The sequence below is a fragment of the Conger conger genome, chromosome 9, assembly GCF_963514075.1.
Source record: "Conger conger chromosome 9, fConCon1.1, whole genome shotgun sequence".
In the NCBI taxonomy this organism is placed as follows: domain Eukaryota; kingdom Metazoa; phylum Chordata; class Actinopteri; order Anguilliformes; family Congridae; genus Conger; species Conger conger.
This window is the reverse complement of record NC_083768.1, coordinates 11,496,615-11,516,039: the sequence shown is the minus strand read 5'-3', so window position 1 is coordinate 11,516,039 and position 19,425 is coordinate 11,496,615. Positions and strand designations below refer to the sequence as shown.

The 19,425-nt window shown below is 50.9% G+C and overlaps 2 protein-coding genes across 2 annotated transcripts in view; both read left to right on the top strand.

Moving 5' to 3' along the window:
• Positions 1–734: 734 nt before the first annotated feature.
• On the top strand, positions 735–2,165 carry opn4.1 (opsin 4.1). Its single transcript, XM_061255874.1, has one exon. The coding sequence runs from the start codon at positions 735–737 to the stop codon at positions 2,163–2,165; it is 1,431 nt and encodes a 476-aa protein (XP_061111858.1).
• Positions 2,166–3,572: 1,407 nt separating this feature from the next.
• LOC133137438 (protein disulfide-isomerase TMX3-like) overlaps positions 3,573–19,425 on the top strand; it is a gene marked incomplete at its 3' end in the record, with an annotated part of 34,995 nt that continues 19,142 nt past the window's right edge. Inside the window, exons 1-9 of the mRNA XM_061255722.1 lie at positions 3,573–3,666; positions 3,885–3,939; positions 4,515–4,554; positions 5,095–5,218; positions 7,881–7,926; positions 8,283–8,363; positions 10,742–10,841; positions 11,428–11,505; positions 15,484–15,550. Of these exons, the coding sequence (XP_061111706.1) occupies positions 3,633–3,666; positions 3,885–3,939; positions 4,515–4,554; positions 5,095–5,218; positions 7,881–7,926; positions 8,283–8,363; positions 10,742–10,841; positions 11,428–11,505; positions 15,484–15,550 (625 nt within the window). The remainder of the gene's footprint in view (positions 3,667–3,884; positions 3,940–4,514; positions 4,555–5,094; positions 5,219–7,880; positions 7,927–8,282; positions 8,364–10,741; positions 10,842–11,427; positions 11,506–15,483; positions 15,551–19,425) is intronic.

Below are 19,425 nucleotides of genomic sequence, written 5' to 3'. Positions count from 1 at the left end.
AGTAGACACCACAGAGTAAGTGGGAGCACATTTTTTTTCACTCCCGCAGGAACAAACATTTCGCCCTACATTTTACGCGTTGCAGTTATTGATTGGCACTCTGTGGTCACTCAGATAATCAATTTTATAGGTCTTTTTATAGGCCAGAAAAAGTACACTAACTGGGCCAAGCTCAGCAGCTAGGCTTGACTGTTTACGCCTGTCTCTGGTTCTCCTGGTCAACATTTCAAGTTGGTGACCGTCTATAAGGAAACCATTTCAAGGTCAACAATAATTATAAAACAACCCGTATTCCAGACAAAATTTCTCCTGATGCTCCTTTCCAAAATGTAAACTTTGTCAAGCAGGACCTCTTTTTGTGCGAATGGGGTTATCGATCTCTGTTCGGCCTGTTTCAGCTCTTACTGGGTGAATCGCACTGTTATGACACCAGACCAAACGAAGGACCAGCCAATAACATGCTGGTGCAGGATTGATCAGTATTTATAGAGCGGATGACCTCGGGAGCTGTGGGTTTTTGGAGCGGAGAGGGCAAACGCTGCACTGCGGACGAGAGGAGAGGCATACTTCACACACTGGGAGACTTCTGCGGTCCCGCTTCGGACATACATTCTCGAAACCTCATCGTCCACCACTGTGAAGAACCTCGGCAATATCTCAGTATTTCTACAACGTGCGCCGCCTCACAAAAGGGGAATTTATAATCGACACACTTCAGCCGAAAAAGCGGCACCATGAACTACCTCTCCGCCAGAATGGGCGTGGGGTGCGGCCCGGGACACCTCGACTGCAACGGGACGTTTAGGGAGCCCCTGTCCGCCAGGAGCCACAGGCTGCTGGACCGTCAGTCCCAGAATCCCACCGCGATCCCGCGCCCCCACCCTCAGCTCCTGCAGCCGCCCCGCTTCTCCGCGGCGGAGGACGAGCCGGACCGCGCCCGCCACGTCGTCGGCGCGGCGGTCCTGGCGGTGGGGCTGGCCGGGTTGCTGGGCAACGCCCTGGCGACGTACGCCGTCTGGCGGAGCCGGCCCCCGCGCTCGGCGGGGAGCGCGCTGGCGGGGAACCTGGCGGCCGCGGGCCTGCTGGCCTCTCTCACGCAGCCGCCCGTGTTCTTCGCCGCCGGCCTGCACCGCCGCTGGCCGTTCGGCGAGCGCGCCTGCCAGCTCCACGCCTTCTGCGGCTCGCTGCTCGCCGTCTGCTCCATGACCAGCCTGACCGCCATCGCCGCCGACCGCTGCCTCGCCGTGGCCCGGCCCCTGGCCCTCCTGGGCGGGGTGACCCGGCGGCGCGCGGGGGCCCTGCTCGCCGGCCTGTGGGCCTACGCCCTGGGCTGGAGCCTGCCGCCCTTCTTCGGCTGGAGCGCCTACGTCCCGGAAGGCCTGCGGACCCCCTGCGCCTGGGACTACCTGAGCTTCACGCCCTCCGTGCGCGCCTACACCGCCCTGCTCTTCGTCTTCGTCTTCCTGGTCCCGCTGGGCGCCGTGGCGGCCTGCGCCCTGGCCTGCGCCCTGGCCGTGCGGACGGCCCGCAGGGAGGCGCGGGAGCTGGGGTCCGGGGAGGCGCAGAAGGCGTACGCGCGGATCCAGAGCGAGTGGAAGCTGGCCAGGGCGGCCCTGCTGGTCGTCCTGCTCTCCGTGGTCTCCTGGTCTCCCTACGCGCTGGCGGCCCTCACTGCCACGGCGGGGTACCCCCGCCTGCTCGCCCGCTACACGGACTCCCTCCCCGCCGTCATGGCCCAGGCCTCGGCCGTCCTCCACCCCGTCATCTACGCCGTCGCCCACCCCAAGTACCGCGCGGCTATCGCCCGCTACGTGCCCCTGCTCCGGGCTCCGGGGAAGGACCTGCGCTCCTCCTTCAGCTCCTCCTCCTCCCACCGCCCCACCGCCACCTGCCTGAGCTCCCTGGGTGCAGTAGCCCGAGCCAACAGACGCCGGGACAGGATGCGACTCTCCCCCGCCTCGGACTCCGAGTCCTGCTGGGTGGAGAGTGAGGTCGCTCCGCGGCGTACCTCCGTGGATGTCTTCCCCCTCGTGCAGCTGGCCGGGGGGGCGAGGGGGGCACCCGACCCCGCTTTCAATGCACCCGTCTCCGGGGTCACGGAGGAAGACGTGCCAGACGGGGGCGTGAGGTCGGACGGAAAAGCTTTCCTGCTTCAGGAGGACTGAACGAACGGTTGCAAGCAGGTGTCGGTGGGTTACTGTAATGATAGAGGATTGTGTTGTTGGTGAGTCTCAGTTCAACCCTTGAGACACGTGAGATCACAATATGTGATTAGAACGCGATTAGAATCACATATTTGAATGTGATTGTTAATCATATATTACAACATTCTAATATGTGATTGCAATGCACTTAACTGAACATTCTAACGATGATGTAACAGTCAGTGCTGGTAACTGAACGCAAGGGAGTTCTAGAACACTGACTGCAATGGGGATAATATTATTCACGATCAGACTTGGGAATCACTTTTCAGAACATTGATAAAGCTCAAAAGAGTATAATGTCAAAACTACTGATAATTGAAAGCAATTGAGTTCCAGAACAAAATGTTATTTTTTACAGTATTTTTCTCAAATATATGTATGGAGGTGGCCCATACATTTTGCCATCAACATGTCTGTCAATGCCTTTTTAAAATTCTGCTTCCTCAGCATATTTGATTTGTAATTTTATATTATTGCAATACGTTATATTTATGTATGCTTGGGGCGACATGGCTCAGGCAGTAAGAGCAGTCGTCTGGCAGTCGGAGGGTTGCCGGTTCGATCCCCCGCCTAGGCTGTGTCGTAGTGTCCCTGAGCAAGACACCTAACCCCCAAATGCTCCTGAGGAGCTGGTCGGCGCCTTGCATGGCAGCCAATCGCCGTCGGTGTGTGAGTGTGTGTATGAATGGGTGTATGGAGAAGCATCAGTTGTACAGCGCTTTGGATAAAGGCGCTATATAAATGCCTGCCATTTACCATTTTACCATTTTTGATGTGCCCAGCTGAATGAGATATTCTGCCATGTCTGTGTACAAAGCTTCCTGTGGGTGTATATTTGCATTTCAATAAAGAGTTTAAATGACATTGATCTACTCCCTCTTTCTCAAGCTGCCTGCACATGGTCACACTATTTGTCACATTGTTTTAGTATAGTGCTGCATTTTAATCTTTAATCTTTTAATCTAATCATTGTTACACATCAAATCACTATGTAATAAGAACATGCATGATTAATTTATCATTCAAATATCCTTTTATTGTAAGAACTATGTCATGAACTCATTCATGTAGAACTATCATTATTAATGTAAGTTGATGTAAATATAAAAAATACATTTAAAGCATGTTGTTCTGCTATATTGGGGGCATGGGTGGCTTTATCATGGATATTTTCAATGATTTTCCATTTTTTGACGGGCTATTTTACCAACATATTTCATGAACATGTGTCGGAAAATTGTTAAACGAACTGAACTCACCGCAATCATCTCCTTCATCTCATGTACAACTGAGATATTAATCTGCGCATCTCTCGCGCAGAAATCACATTCGTGATTTTATGAACTTGCACGTGCTTCCGCGCATGCTCAGAAGGCTGGCTTCAGTTCGTAGTGCTTCCTGGTCACATTGTTGTCAGTCGTAAAGATGGCAAAAGAAAGAGCTGTCTTGGCGTGTGCAGGTAATGTACCTTGATAAAACACCCCTGTACTGCTATTCAAACATTTCGTTTTGTTTTGTCGAATTACATTATCAAACTAGCAAGCCAACTTTACAGTGTGTCGATCCAGATAGCTGTGTTGCTAATTGCTGCAGGCAGTGTTCCTAATTTAGCCTTGTCTCTAATTGGCGACTTTTCATATGCCTGAGTTTGTTTTTATGCTTTTTTTCTGTTTACAGTGGTTTTGTTAAATATAGCAGCGTCGCTAGCCTATGTGGAAGACCTCGATGACGCGTAAGTGGTCTAACTTAAAAGGGTGCATTGAAAATGCTTATTTAGTTGTACAATTTTCCTCGCTGTTGTTTATGCGTTCCAAAAATGTCACCTAAACAATCACGTTGGAGGGAAGAATGTGTTGATGGGCGGATGCCCTCCCAAAATAATTTTGGTGCAGTCTTCCATCGTACGGCACAGTGCTTACCACAAGCGCTCCTCCGTTGGCGCTAATTTGTCTGTTGGAATTGTTGTCTGTGTTGTTGCTTTTCAGCGCATGTTTGTAGCTAACGAGTTAGCTGTTTTTCATCTTCCGTGCTGCATCTAGCTGCAAATGTTGAAACGTCTGCTAATTTCAAGTTTATCATCTTAACTTCAATACCGTAATTTATATGAGCTACATCCCTACAATATGCCATCACAGTCTGCTGCTGTGGATAAAATGTCATCACTGTGCATCACAATACGCGCATTTTATTATATTGATTGCTTTTTAAAGCGGCTACAATTCTGTCATTGCATGCAAATGACTCGTCTGAAATTACTCGACTGTCTGTTGTGCTAATCACGTGACTCTTCATGTTGTTGTGCTGCAGGTTTAAAGAGAGTAGGATGGATGAAGTTTGGCTGGTGAAAGTAAGTAAGAAAGCCTGTCACTGTATCCAGGACCATGTACGCCGATGGTCTTGGAAAAGTCTGTCGTTCTTTTTGAGTGATTTTCCTCGCGAGTCGCTGGTCCTGGAACTGATGACAGCTGTCCGCAGACAGACGTATGGAGAACTGATAGACGTACAGACTGGCTTGCAGATGGCTAATGTATAACTGAACCGAGTTGGGAATTGACTTATGGAAAGGCAGACAAGCACCCGGTGACATTCATTCGCACAAATTGACAGAGTCGCATTATGTAGTCCTATGGCAGGTGTGATGAATGCAGATGTGGAAAGGCACATTAACCCTTTGATGAGTAGGTTTTTTTGGAATGTTTTTTTTCCTTCAAAATGATTGGTTCTAGAACTCCCATTGCTGTTAATTACCAGTACAGTAACAGTGAGTGTTACATCAGCATCAGAGTGTTCTGCGAAGAACACTCCGATCCCATGTTTGTGACCTCACAGTGCATAGGGTCAAAGGTGGCTGATGTGTGTGGTCTCTGGTGTGATTTGTGTGCTGCAGTTCTACGCTCCGTGGTGCGGGTACTGTAAGAAGATGGAGCCAGTGTGGCATGAAATCGGCGCCGAGCTGAAGAGTTCAGGCTCAATCATCAATGTGGGCAGGATGGATGCCACTGCATACTCCGGTAAGCCATGTCTAGGCCATGCAGTCCACGGCAGAAGCCACGTCAAGGCCATGTGGTCTGTGGCAGGTAGCTGGCCTGGCTTTTACACTCCTGCACTCATACAGAAATGCCTGCTCAGGCTGCTCAAAGTTCCTTGTTTGTCTGGCTCGTCTAACTGTGATGGATTGGTGGTCCCAGTCATGTACCTTAAACACTACACTACAGGCCGCCCCTACACAGTACAGGCCACCCCTACCGGTGACCTGTCCAGGGTGTGCAGTATTCCTGGCGATTATTCTCAGTAGATTTTCAGTGTATAAGCCCTTTTGAACAACGCTGTCCTGGAACATTCGCATTATGCGCATTAATCATGGACTATCTTTGCCATGTTGTTTGGCTAAAATGATTTGGCCATTTGCTCACACTGACTTGCCTGGCTTAAATTGCCCTTTGCACATTTGAATCAGTCGATTACGCAAATCAATTAAGCTAATTAGCGCAGTGCAGTGAGGACCATAAGGCAGTGCAGTGTGCAGTGCAGTGAGGACTATAAGGCAGTGCAGTGTGCAGTGCAGTGAGGACTATAAGGCAGTGCAGTGTGCAGTGTAGTGAGGACCATAAGGCAGTGCAGTGTGCAGTGTAGTGAGGACCATAAGGCAGTGCAGAGTGCAGTGTGCAGTGCAGTGAGGACCATAAGGCAGTGCAGTGTGCAGTGTGCAGTGCAGTGAGGAGAGATCTAGTGTAAACTGTGTTACAGTTCTTCATTCTGCGGCTGTACCGTAATGAATGTGTCCATGAAATGAATGTGAAAATACGTCAGCGTGTGTGTATGGGTGAATGAGAGGCGTTAATTGTAAAGCGCTTTGGATAAAGGCGCTATATAAATTCAGTCTATTTACCATTTAAATATGCCGTATCTGCAGTAGAAGCTGTGTGGGCTTCTCTGGCACGGAAAGTCTCTTTAATAATAATAATAATAATAATAATAATACTAATAATAATAATATTAATACTAAAGAGTAATGTGATGTAATGAGGCACACAGGAGGCAGGTGAGGAGGCAGGATCTTAGCGGCAGGTGAAGACTCAGTCAGACGGTTTGTGGAGGCAGGTGAGGAAGCAGGATCTTAGCGGCAGGTGAAGACTCAGTCAGACTGCAGTTTGTGGAGGCAGGTGCCAGATGGCCTTAGCGCATGGTCAGCTTTCCTCCGGGGTCTTATCCCATAAGTCCCCTGTTACTCCCAGAGGCTAATGAGGCCGTCCTCGTCTGAGCGCGGTGTGGGGGATCAGCCCGGCTTTGTCCCAAATCCTCCCGTCACCGCGCCTATTTATAACCACCAGGGGGCGGCGGCGGGGTGGCACTGTGGGTGATTCCGTGTCCACTCAACAAACGTGTGGACCGCATCGTCATAGATTAAAAAATATATATATATATATATAAAATAAAATAAAATTCACATGCTGATGTGGCCTTTTAAGAAACCTCTTGAACCAAAATAACACCCGTCTCAGATTGTTAATTCGGGAGATATTGGTTTGCACTCATTTACGTGGCTCCATCACTTGACTTGAAATATACATGTGAAACATCGACCTATGCAGTGATGTCAAATGCGACTTACAGTGATGGATATGGGGTCCAAAAGTCAAATCAAACTTTGTTAGCCCACACCTCCCTGATTAATAATCCGAGGCGAGTGTAATTCCGGTTCGGGGGTTTATTATAAGGCCCAGTCAGCATGCTAAATCCCATTACAATCTGTGACAACGCGGCCCAAACGTGTCATTGAATTGCCCCTGTGCCAATGAGCTTCTCTCGCCCTCTCACTCTCCCTCTTGTCTGGATGCCCGCAGACGGATGTCATTTCTCAACAGGGGGGGGTCAATGGACACTTTGTGCCGCAGGGCTCCTGGGTCGTGTTTCTCGTGATTCACGGAGGGCGATAACGGACGTGGCGCTCAGCAGTAATGCTCACGCGAAGGTGACAGGTAGCCGTAGCGATTAGCACTCGGAGTGAAACCGGAGGAAGAAAAAAAAAGATAAATGTTGTGCTGTGGTTACAGCAGAAGTGTTTACCGGTCGCCGGGGAACAGTTTGACATCACTAAATTGCTTTGTCTTCAATGGGCTGAAGATTACAGCTGTGCTGCACAAACTGCACAGATGGCGAATCCGCCTGCTCCTATGACACGACGAGGTGGGGGTTTGGATGGAACAGTTTGTACAAGCGCAAGGTTTTAACACTTTTTGGAATGTTTTATTTTTTTACATTTTTTTTTACTTTTCTTCAGAATTCTAAGTCTGTGTTCTAGAATTGCCAGCAGTGATTGTTGTGTCAGCGTCAGAATGTTCAGTTAAGAAGATTCTGATGATATTTGTGACCTCACACCTTAACTTGGGGAGTCATTGACTTGAAATGCAGAGATTACTAAATAGTTTGGTGTTTGGTGCCGGTTTCGATATTTTGCATTAGGCTTTTTGCTAATGTGAATAAACGTAAAGAAGAAAAGTCCTTAATTCATGACGAGTAATGTTGGTATTACTAAAAACATGAGAATTGCATTAACCCTGCACTGCAAAAGGTCAGTTATTTGGCAGCTTATATTACAAGCAAACCAGTGACGACAGTTTGGAAAAAAACTGTGAAATGTGTTGTAATGAAAGGAAATGTAATCTCTTCCAGGTGTCGCATCTAAGTTTGGAGTCCGTGGCTACCCCACCATAAAGCTGTAAGTCCTAACTTTGTCCGTTTGTTCTGTAGCAACACTTAACTTGATTTCAGGTCCTGGGTTTAGTTATTGTGTTTGCCATTGTAACACTTAACGGCAAACAAACTGTTAGCATACATTCATAAAAATGTAGTAAATAATAGTGGTGTTTAGTGTACTTTGATCAATTTCTGTGTGACTCAAGTGCCCCGTAACAGCCAGAGCTAGCAGACCCCGTGGCTCCGCGGGATTAAGGACCCCCTACCCTAACCACTCGATCATGTGACCCCGCTAGCTTTGTGAGCCAGCCAGTGCTTTGTGCTGTGCTCTGTAACCGCGGGTAACCGTGGGTAACCACGGGCGACCGTCTTCCTCAGGATAAAGGGAGAGCTGGCCTACAACTACCGAGGGCCCCGGACCAAGGATGACATCATCGAGTTCGCCAACAGGGTGTCGGGGTAAGGCCTCTCGCCCCTGCGGCGTTCCGCGCCGTGCGCCGTCCTCCCGCCGGACGTGTTCGGCTTCGCCCCGGACAGCGTTCGCTCTCACGCCCCCGTTATTTACGTTCCTGAATATCCCAGCGATCTCATCGCACCTTCGCAGTCCACACGACCGTGGTGTGAAGTGAGGCAATGGTCATAAAAGTGCCTTTGCATGGGACTGTGAACTGGAGCCTTGCCGGGTAGAGGAGAGTAGGCCATGCCAGTAACATAGCAGCACACTAATGCCTCCCTATTGGTAGACGTGCTCCTAAATTATTTGTCCACTTAGCTCACATCAGTCGTCAGGAGTAAATGCTTCTAAAATGGGAGCACTGTAGAAACCTGTGCCTTTTTTGGTCAGGACCCCTTTTGGCAACAGGGCATTTTTGAAGCCTGCAGGGAGGATCAGCCCTGTGGGGGTGCTGCAGGGAGGATCAGCTCTGTGGGGGGTGCTGCAGGGAGGATCAGCCCTGTGGGGGGTGCTGCAGTGGGGATCAGCTCTGTGGGGGGTGCTGCAGGGAGGATCAGCCCTGTGGGGGGTGCTGCAGTGGGGATCAGCCCTGTGGGGGGTGCTGCAGTGGGGATCAGCCCTGTGGGGGGTGCTGCAGTGGGGATCAGCCCTGTGGGGGGTGCTGCAGGGAGGATCAGCTCTGTGGGGGGGTGCTGCAGTGGGGATCAGCTCTGTGGGGGGTGCTGCAGGGAGGATCAGCTCTGTGGGGGGTGCTGCAGGGAGGATCAGCTCAGTGGGGGGTGCTGCAGTGGGGATCAGCCCTGTGGGGGGGGGGGGGTGCAGTGAGGATCAGCTCTGTGGGGGGTGCTGCAGGGAGGATCAGCTCTGTGGGGGGGTGCTGCAGGGAGGATCAGCTCTGTGGGGGGGTGCTGCAGGGAGGATCAGCTCTGTGGCGAGTGCTGCAGTGGGGATCAGCCCTGTGGGGGGTGCTGCAGTGGGGATCAGCCCTGTGGGGGGTGCTGCAGGGAGGATCAGCTCTGTGGGGGGGTGCTGCAGTGGGGATCAGCTCTGTGGGGGGTGCTGCAGGGAGGATCAGCTCTGTGGGGGGTGCTGCAGGGAGGATCAGCTCAGTGGGGGGTGCTGCAGTGGGGATCAGCCCTGTGGGGGGGGGGGGGTGCAGTGAGGATCAGCTCTGTGGGGGGTGCTGCAGGGAGGATCAGCTCTGTGGGGGGGTGCTGCAGGGAGGATCAGCTCTGTGGGGGGGTGCTGCAGGGAGGATCAGCTCTGTGGCGAGTGCTGCAGTGGGGATCAGCTGCAGGCTCAGAGTTATTGCAGCTCATTGATTAATCGATGTGGCTGAAGCTGGGGCATCAGGCAGTCTGCTCTGTTCCTGCATCATCTGCTGTCCTCTGCCACTCTCATAGTGCCTCATCAGCGGTCTCACTGCGCACTGAGTCTATCAATGCCTTCACTTTCTGTTTTTAATATCGCTTAACAAGCCTTCAGAAAGAGAGAAGAGAGATTGTTGGTTAGACATTCTGCGACAGTTTCCGAAGTGGAGCTAGGGAGAACTAGGGAGCCTTGATATTTTAATATTTGTTTATTTGTTGATATTTTTCAGATGCTAATATTTAACTTGTAATTCATTAATAACTTGTTTAATTACAAAGGGTAACTGTGTTTACATGTGTTCTAGAGAAGATAATCAAATGTAATGTCATCTACAATCCTTTCAGAGGGCTACTGGTTCACTCTCTGCACTAGTAAATACATTCATGATGTAACTTATGCGATAATCATTGAAATTACTTGTAGAATGAAAGAAAAACAGATTAGTCCCCCTATCAAGAAGAAATGAAAAGGAGAAGAAAGAACCAGGCTGCTTTTTCATTTGTCACTAAACTGGCTGGTCAGAGTACTGTTTTTGTGGCTGGCTTTCTTGGTGGCCACTAGGTGGCGCCACATACCAGTAAAATTTAGCGGCTGCGCTGTCTGACCACCTTTCAGCCCAGTGTTAACTGTCAAACTGCAGCTTTTAGCCTTTGAGGAATATCTCTCCAGATTGCTCCCATAAGAGAACATCAGGTCAAATTGCCCTGACTGTGTGTGTGTGTGTGTGTGTGTGAGAATGGGGCTAGATAAATGGAAAGCAAAGTGACTGGCAGAATATTGCTCAGTTTCCTGTTGTAGGCAGTCGCTTCCTGAATTGCTGTATCCCTGCTGCTATGCTTTATGCTGCTCAAGTAAAGGACATCAGACAGCAACTGAAATATATTTGTAATGTATGCTATCAATGTTGACCTAAATAAATAATTTTGTGTGTGTGTGTGTGTGTGTGTGTGTGTGTGGGCGTGCATGCGTGCATGTGTGTGTGTGTGCACGTGTGTGTGTGTGTGTTCTCCAGGCCCGTGGTGCGTACTCTTCCCAGTCAGCAGATGTTTGAGCACGTTGTGGACCATCACAGCGTGCTCTTCGTCTACATCGGTGGGGAGTCGCCCCTTAAGGTACGTATCAGATCAGTGTCCCCTCCGCCTGGGCCTACTGTGTATGAATGATCCATGTAAGGCCTGTCCGTCATGCAGGTCATGAACCTCAAACAGAAACACCTGGGTAAAATCACTTACTGAATCAGCACATAGGCAGTTTGTGATGTCATAGAGACTGCTAGTGTCTGGAGTTCTGGAGTGATGCAACTCTCGGTCATCTCAAGCCCTGTTGACATAAATTGCGAAGTGCCGTAAACCCTTTGGAATGTTTTTCTGAATTGTAGACACTCCGGCGCTTTCAGTCACCAGTAGTGATTGTGACATCAGCATTAGAACGTTCAGTTCGGAACATTCTGACCGCACATTTGTGATCACCTCAACCATGCCAGGATCCCGTTATTGTTGAGCTTGCAAATTTATGAGCTCTCTACCTGTGTGTTGCAACTTACGCGACTCCCGATCTCCCCTCAGAAGGTGGGCCTGTATTATAAGGTAAATAATGAGGCGTTTGTCTAAAAAAGTGGCGTTCCCCTGGGGCTGATGGTGTCTGCTCGGGGCATGGCGTCCTGGCTCTGAGACGGCTCTGTTCTTACCGTCGCTGCAGGAGAAGTACATCGAAGTGGCCTCCGAGCTGATCGTGTACACCTACTTCTTCTTCTCCTCCGAGGACGTCCTGCCCAAGGTGAGTCTGAGTCTGTGTCCCGCATCTCTCCCCTCCCGCCGAGATAACGCCTCTCCCCTCTCATCTGGATCCTCTTCGCTTCCCCTTCCCGTGCCCTCCCTTTCATCTTTCTGTGGAGAGCAGGATTTGGGCGACTCGCGGTTTTCCGGTTAAGCGGTTTGTAGTTTGGGGTAGCGGGGAGAAGTGGCGGGGGGGGTGGGGGGGTGGGTGAACGCGGGGACCAATTAAAGCGAAGCGCTGCGTTTCACCGTGGCGACGAGGGCTGAGAGCTTTGTTCACGAAGGCTTCGTTAAGATAGTCATCCCGCCGTGTTTCTGAACGCGGCTGGATCCGGCGGGGCGCGTGTTTCTCCGCGTGGCGGCAGATCTTAACGACGGGTTTCCAAGACAAAACCGAGGTGGAAGTCGCGTGCGGTTGGAAGTGATCGCCCTTTCATGTGTAAAAACGCGCCAGGCGTTCAGTGCTGGCCGGAAGTATTTGGACAGGGATGCTCTGGCGCTCCCTACGTGCTTCACAGGGTGTGGATGTGAATGCCTGCTAATGAAAGCTGGCTGCCCCTGCCTTAACCTCACGTGCATTGTTTTTGAGTTGAATGGGCTGGATTACAGATCCAAAAAAGACACGTGTGTCACTGTCCCCGTTCTCACAGACGCCATCGATATACACTCACCTAGCACTTTATTAGGAACATTGTTTATCACATGAATAAGTAGGTGTAATAATCTAATCGGCCAATTGTGTAGCAGCAGTGCAATGCATACAATCATGTAAATATGGGTCAGGAGCTTCAGTTAATGTTAACAGAATGGGGGTCTGAGTGACTTTGACCCTGGAATGATTGTTGGTGGCAGACAGGGTGGTTTGAGCATCTCAGAAACTGCTGATGTCCTGGGATTTTCAAACACAACAGTCAGAACAGTGGTATGCAGAAGAGCATCGCTGAACACACAACGCATCATAACTGAGTGGATAGTCTAATAAATAAGTCTAATAAATACCTAATAAGGTGCTCGGTGAGTGTGTGTGTGTGTGTCCAGTGCAGGACTCAGAGTTTGGGTGGCTCCCCTGTCCGGTCCAGTGCCCCTGGAGCAGCAGCTGCCCGGCTCGCAGGCCGTGTAGAGGGGCCACAGGGCACCTGCACACGGGAGATTAGGGGGTTTAATATTCAGGGGTCGTCCCACCTGAACGGGATCTGCTGTGGTGTCCCGGAACCTGGCCTGGTCCTGTTACTGTCTGTGTGAGGGAGGGAGGGAGGGAGGGTAGCGGTTCTGCGGGGGGAGAGGGGGGGGGTGGAATGTGAAATCCAGGCTTTTTCTGTGGGCCAGGCAGCTGTGGACTGCTCAGCAGGGTTTGAGTCAGATCCAGTCAGATCTCTCCGCTTCATCCCAGACTGGGGCACTGTCTCTTTCTAAAGCAGCCTTTTCACAACAAAGGCTTGACATTGCTGCAGTTGCTCTTTTACTCACCGACCCATTTTTAATAAAATGTGCTACGAGGAACCTCCAGAACCTCCTAAATAATTAATTTCACTAGTGTACCTCCATCTCGATCTCCCAATGCTTGTATATGTATTTATTTTTAAATGATTCATTCGCGTGAGCTAATTAACGGGGGGCGAACGGCTGATGTTGGGTCACATTGGGCGCGTAAGCTTTACTGAGTGTTAAGATCCATCTGCAACTTTTGTTGTATCGCTCCCATGATGCAAGTGAGTTTATCAAGCAAGCTTGAAATTCCCCGTTGCGCGAGTGCTGACATATATCACACCTTTTATTTCAGGATTATTTGCCGGGCTGTCGTTGGTAAACAGGTTTCTCGTGGGACGCAGAGTAATTGTAATTCATTGAGCCACCCTGCGCGTGTTTAATAATTTCGGCATGGAATGAGATCCACCTCATAACACTAGTTCTCCGGCGAAACCCCGGAGACGTAAAACTTTATTTTGCGGCCTGCCAAGTACGTCTCCGCTTTCCTTTTTAATGTGCCCCGACTCCATCAAACGCAGGTAGCCGGGCACCATGCGTATTAGAAGTTCCAATTTAATTTGAATTTCCCATTTCATTGTTCTGCTGGGTAACAGACTAATAAATGTAATGTCATATGGCACCCGATACCGGTGAGCCGGTTATTAAGAGAGTGCACTCCTGGAGGACCCCTTTCTTCTTCTCCTCTCTGCTGATGCGGAGGAAGACGGGGGGTATAATTCCACCTCCACGGCCGCCATTTTGGGCTGGCTGGGTTGGGGTGGGCGGCGTTCGGCTAGGGATGCGTCCTCAGGGCTCGGCTTACACCCCTGTCCGGAGCGAAAGCGTATCTGCCGAATGTTTTTTGAAAACACGGCGCGTCTGTGTACACAACGGCCCAGTTCCTGAAAGACCGCGTGACGTTTGACGGAAGTTATGCGAGGCACACCGGTGGTTAGTGGGCCGCGCTATGCGCTATCTACATCAGGCGCGCGCCTCGTCTTCACCGCTTCTGCGTCTCTCACCTTTCACACAGGCCTGGGACAGACGCGTTATTGTTCTGGATTCAAATACGTTTCTACGCTTCCCTGAGCTTGTCTGAAATACGCTCCAGGAGTGCGATCCCTGCCTTCCGGTCCCCTTGGCTGGCTCGCTAGCATCAGATCAGATCAGTTGAGCACAGGAAACTATTTGAATCTCAAACCATTTTGTATTTGACCCATGTCTGCTTTCTGTGGAACTTCTGGGTCTAAATTGTCGCTGTTCGATGAGTTGAGATAAGTGCCCTCCTACTGCTTACGGGGATTTTTAATGTTCGATGAATGAGCGGAAAAATGATTATGATCGTTTTTGTTTGCTGTGTCCATGGCGACTGCCGTTGGGCACACATTGTCCGTTTGCACAGCGGGCTATTTGCCCGGGCGTTTCAGGTAAGGTGGCTTCCTCCTGGCCACGTGCCAGGCCTCGGCTACAACCCCGCTAAACCTCCCTTAGAGAGGAGTCTGACCTCTGTGTCTAACTGCAGCCCTTTAAACCTGTGCTAAACCTGGCTTACAGAGAGGAGTCTGCGCTATGTGTTAAACCCGCGCTAAACCTGGTTTACAGAGAGGAGTCTGACCTCTGTGTCTCTCTGCATCCCTTTAAACCCGTGCTAAACCTGGCTTACAGAGAGAAGTCTGACCTCTGTGTCTCTCTGCAGCCCTTTAAACCTGTGCTAAACCTCCCTTAGAGAGGAGTCTGACCACTGTGTCTCTCTGCAGCCCTTTAAACCTGTGCTAAACCTCCCTTAGAGAGGAGTCTGACCACTGTGTCTCTCTGCAGCTCTTTAAACCTGCAGCCCTTTAAACCCGCGCTAAACCTGGCTTACAGAGAGGAGTCTGACCTCTGTGTCTAACTGCAGCCCTTTAAACCCGCAGCCCTTTAAACCTGCAGCCCTTTAAACCCGCAGCCCTTTAAACCCACGCTAAACCTTGCTTAGAGAGGAGTCTGACCTCGGTGTCCACAGCTCTTTAAACCTGTAGCCCTTTAAACCTGTGCTAAACCTGGCTTACAGAGAGGAGTCTGAGCTATGTGTTAAACGCGTGCTAAACCTGGCTTACAGAGAGGAGTCTGAGCTATGTGTTAAACGCGTGCTAAACCTGGCTTACAGAGAGGAGTCTGAGCTATGTGTTAAACCCGTGCTAAACCTGGCTTACAGAGAGGAGTCTGACCTCTGTGTCTCTCTGCATCCCTTTAAACCTGCGCTAAACCTGGCTTACAGAGAGGAGTCTGACCTCTGTGTCTCTCTGCATCCCTTTAAACCTGCGCTAAACCTGGCTTACAGAGAGGAGTCTGAAGTATGTGTTAAACGCGTGCTAAACCTGGCTTACAGAGAGGAGTCTGAGCTATGTGTTAAACCCGTGCTAAACCTGGCTTACAGAGAGGAGTCTGACCTCTGTGTCTCACTGCAGCCCTTTAAACCTGAAGACACGATCCCACGCCCCAGCAGAAACGCATTCTCTCTCTCTGTTCTCAGGACGTGGTTCTGCAGGAGATCCCCACGGTCGCCGTGTTCAAAGACGGAGGCTACTTCCTGTACGACGGTGAGTCGGGCCGGCGCCGAATGTCTGTGTGACGAACGATCAAAGCAAACATTCGTCCCCGTCGCCTGCGTGACTCCTTTCGCCCCCCCCGCTCCGCTCACGTTCGTTTGCTCTGGTGTCTAAATGTTTGTCTACGCCGCCGAATAGCAGCTGCTCCGCCTTTGTTTTTCTAAAGATTAATTTTTAGAAACGTGCTGCCGAGGCTCCTCTGCGGGGTCCGTACTCTCTGAACGACACGGTTCGTCTGTTTCGTTCAATTTTATTCTTTATATTTTTATACACTGTACAATCAGTTTCATTGACATTTTCATGCAAATTGTAGACTCATATGAAGCAGATATAAAATGCACTTTTGTGAGTATATACATTTTTACAATACTGTTGTCCCCCCACCACCATTAGTTGTACACATACTCAAAATACTTGATACTTTTTTTTCCCCCCCCCGTAAGTCTTCTTCACATAGTAAAGGAGATTTAAGAGGTTCGCTTTTTCTGCAAACCGCTGAGAGGCCTTCTGTTGCATCTGCCGCCTCCTTCTCCGGATTTATTGCCGCATTTCATCAGAGCGCGGCTTGGCGGGCGGTCGGGTGGGTGGTTTTCGGCTCGGTGAGGTCTTCTGTCGCGCTGTCACAGCGACATTTCCTCAGCCCGGGAGACGGGGATGTGTGAGGGGGTGTTTACCAGCCGGGTGATCCGAGTGCCTTCGGCGGGAGGCCCGTTCCGAAACGGACGCGGTTAGTTTCAGCGTCTCTCTGGCTGCTGTCGGTGCCGTCTGCGCCCCCCGGCCCCGCTGGTCAGAGTGTCCGTATCCTGAGGCATTGTGGGATACGGCGGCGGTCCCGGGCAAGCTTTCCTGATAAAGTTATTTTGTGTCTCTGTTTGTAAACTTCGTTTGCCTGTAATTCGGTTGTATTCGTAGTCCTGTCCCTGGGCTGCGATGTGCTCGGTCAGGTCGTGAGAGGTCAGGTCTGCCTGATTCTTGCCTGATTCTTGCCTGATTACTCCCTGATTCCTCCCTGATTCTTGCCTGATTCTTGCCTGATTCTTGCCTGACTGGCATTTTGTCCTCCATTTTGTGTTGTTGGAATGTCACACTGCTCATGTAGCTGCGGGTTGCCGGAGTGTCGACCTGGAGTGTTCACCACCGGCCTTCTCTACTGTCAATCACACGTAACCCCGCCTTTCTCTACTGCCAATCACACAAAGGCCAGCCCTTCTCTACTGCCAATCACACAAAGGCCAGCCCTTCTCTACTGCCAATCACACAAAGGCAAGCCCTTCTCTACCGCCAATCGCACACAACCCCGCCCTTCCCTGCCACCAATCACACATCATCCTGTCAGGGTTTCCAGCTCCAGTTTCCATGGTTGCGGTCAGTATTCCTTATGAGAACCTGCGGCACATAATCTGCCCCTCCACTGTAATATAATGAGGCTCTACCCCCCCTGGTGTAAAATCCAGCTGTACCAGCTGCCAGCTGTTTCAAAACATAGCTTGAGCTGGTCAAACCGTGCCTCCTGCCACTCCACCGCCCCCATAATGAGGCTCTACCCAGCAGGTAGTGCGTGTGAGCCAAAGCTCCCTGTCTCCCGCAGCTGTCCCGTAAGCTCCAGTCTTACGGATTAGGGCCTTCCTATATCCAGCCTCTCTGAGCTTCAAACAACTGGAGCCTGAGGTGGCATTTCTCCCAAACCCCTCCAGGAACACTGATCTGCTCTGGCCCTCTCCAGGAACAGGATCTGCTTGGGAAGAAATGAAGGGCTTTCACTGGCAGTCTGCTCCCCTTAGTGGCAGACCGCACCTCCACAGCGTTTCGGCACAGACCACGCCCCCTCAGCGTGTCAGCACAGACCACTCCCCCCCGGCGTGTCAGCACAGACCACACCCCCTCAGTGTCAGCACAGACCACTCCCCCTCAGCTTATCAGCACAGGCCACGCCCCCTCACTGTATCATCTCGGAGTGCAGATGGCCTGGATTGGTGTGGATTTGTTGGAGCAGGCTGTGTCCTGCCCTCCGATTGAGCCCTCTCAGCTAATCATCCCAGGCCTCAGGGTGTCAGCACTGGCCACACCCCCTCTGAGCACAGATGCGCTTACTTCCCATCTGTGTGGATCATCTGTGTGGATGTGCTGGAGCTGGCTGTATCTTGCCTCTGACTGGCTGTACTGTATCCTGCCCTGCGATTGGCGCAGGCGAGCTGACGCCCTCAGCGAATCAGCACCAGGGCGTTCTCCTTCATGAAGTGCTGGATGTCTCCGTTCCAGTGCAGGTTGGGCGGCAGGCGGTATCGGAACAGCAGGGCGTCCAGACACAGGCCCACCACGAAGGGCGTCCAGTAGTGCGAGTTCGAGAGGCGCTGGGAGCGGTGCAGGGCGTGCAGCACGAAGGCCAGGCCCGTCCCGTCCTCCCGCACGCGCGTGTCCGTCTGCTGCACCTGCCCGTTGCAGAAGAAGGCCTTCTTCTTCCAGAAGCCCAGCAGCACCGCGTCGCTGCACTGCACCCGCACCACAAACACCCCCGCGTCCGGAGCGTCCACCAGGACCTGGATACACAGCGTGTCCGGAGCCTCCATCCCGCCGGGAACGCCGCCGGGAACGCCGCCGGGAATGCCGCCGGGAACGCCGCCGGGAATGCCGCCGGGAACGCCGCCGGGAACGCCGCCCGGAACGCCGCCGGGAACGCCGCCCGGAACGGGCTGCAGCAGATTCTCCGTCCCACTTTCTGATTGGCTCCGATGAGCTGATGTTCGTAATGACTCCGGGATGGGCTGCAGTGTTGCGGATCTTGCTCGGCCTTTGAGTCTAGCTGTTGAAGGAAAAAAAGTTTTTTAATAACTGAAACACTTCAGAAAGTTCTCTCTCCCATATATTGTGTGCTCAGCATATTGTGCTGCAGCCTTCAGATGAAAAATGTTGATAAGAAAATATGTATTTTTCCTCAGTGTTGCGCTTATTTACTTTGCATTTTCATATCTGGAGTATTCTCCTGTGATGGGAGAAATATTTTCCGTCGGCAAAGAGCTGAGCCATTTGCATGCAACATGAAGGCTGCTATACTTTCACTGCGAAGAAAGTCTGCCATTACACTTCTGAGGCAGGTTTCACAGACACAGATTAAGCTCAGACTTGGACAAAATTTAGTTTTTTATTGAGAATCTCCATTCGAAATTAAATTTAGTCAAGGACTAAGCTTGATCTGCGTCTGAAATTTGCCCGTAATCTTATTTTAAATAAGGGTCGTACTCCACTCGCAACGTAAAGCGGTCTCACCGTATTGTCTTATTTGGTGAAGAAGTGATAAATGGGCCAGTTTCACAAATCAGGCCTGGTCCTGGACTAAATCTCATTTTTAATGGAGATTTTCCATACAAAACTCCAGGACTAAGATAACTTTAGACTACGATAACCAAGTCTAAATATAAGATTAAAATATATATATATATATATATTTTTTTTTTTAAGACTTATTTTTTGTTTCTTCCTGCCTGTGTCCTGCTCGGGGCAGTGTGAACCGAAGGAGCAGTGATGTGCCTGAACACGTCCTGCAGCGATAGCCCTGAGATGTGACACATTGATGGATGCTTTCAGTCATCTGCCTTCAGACCAGGCCAGTCATTATGACACGGCGAAAAAAACCAGCTGCCGCTTTGAACTCGCAGTCCAACTTTGTCTGCATTCTCTGGGTCAACCGCTCCCAGTTTCTCTGTGCATCACCCTGTGGGCTATTTACGTGGCACTGTTGTCATATTTTCAGAGCACGGGAGGGGATAGTTTTTTTGAGCTAAACGTTGTCATTTACATACAGGAAATACCATGTGGGTGTAAGGCGTGCGGCTGATTCCGTCTCGCCCCGTCTCCGATATCGGAGCATC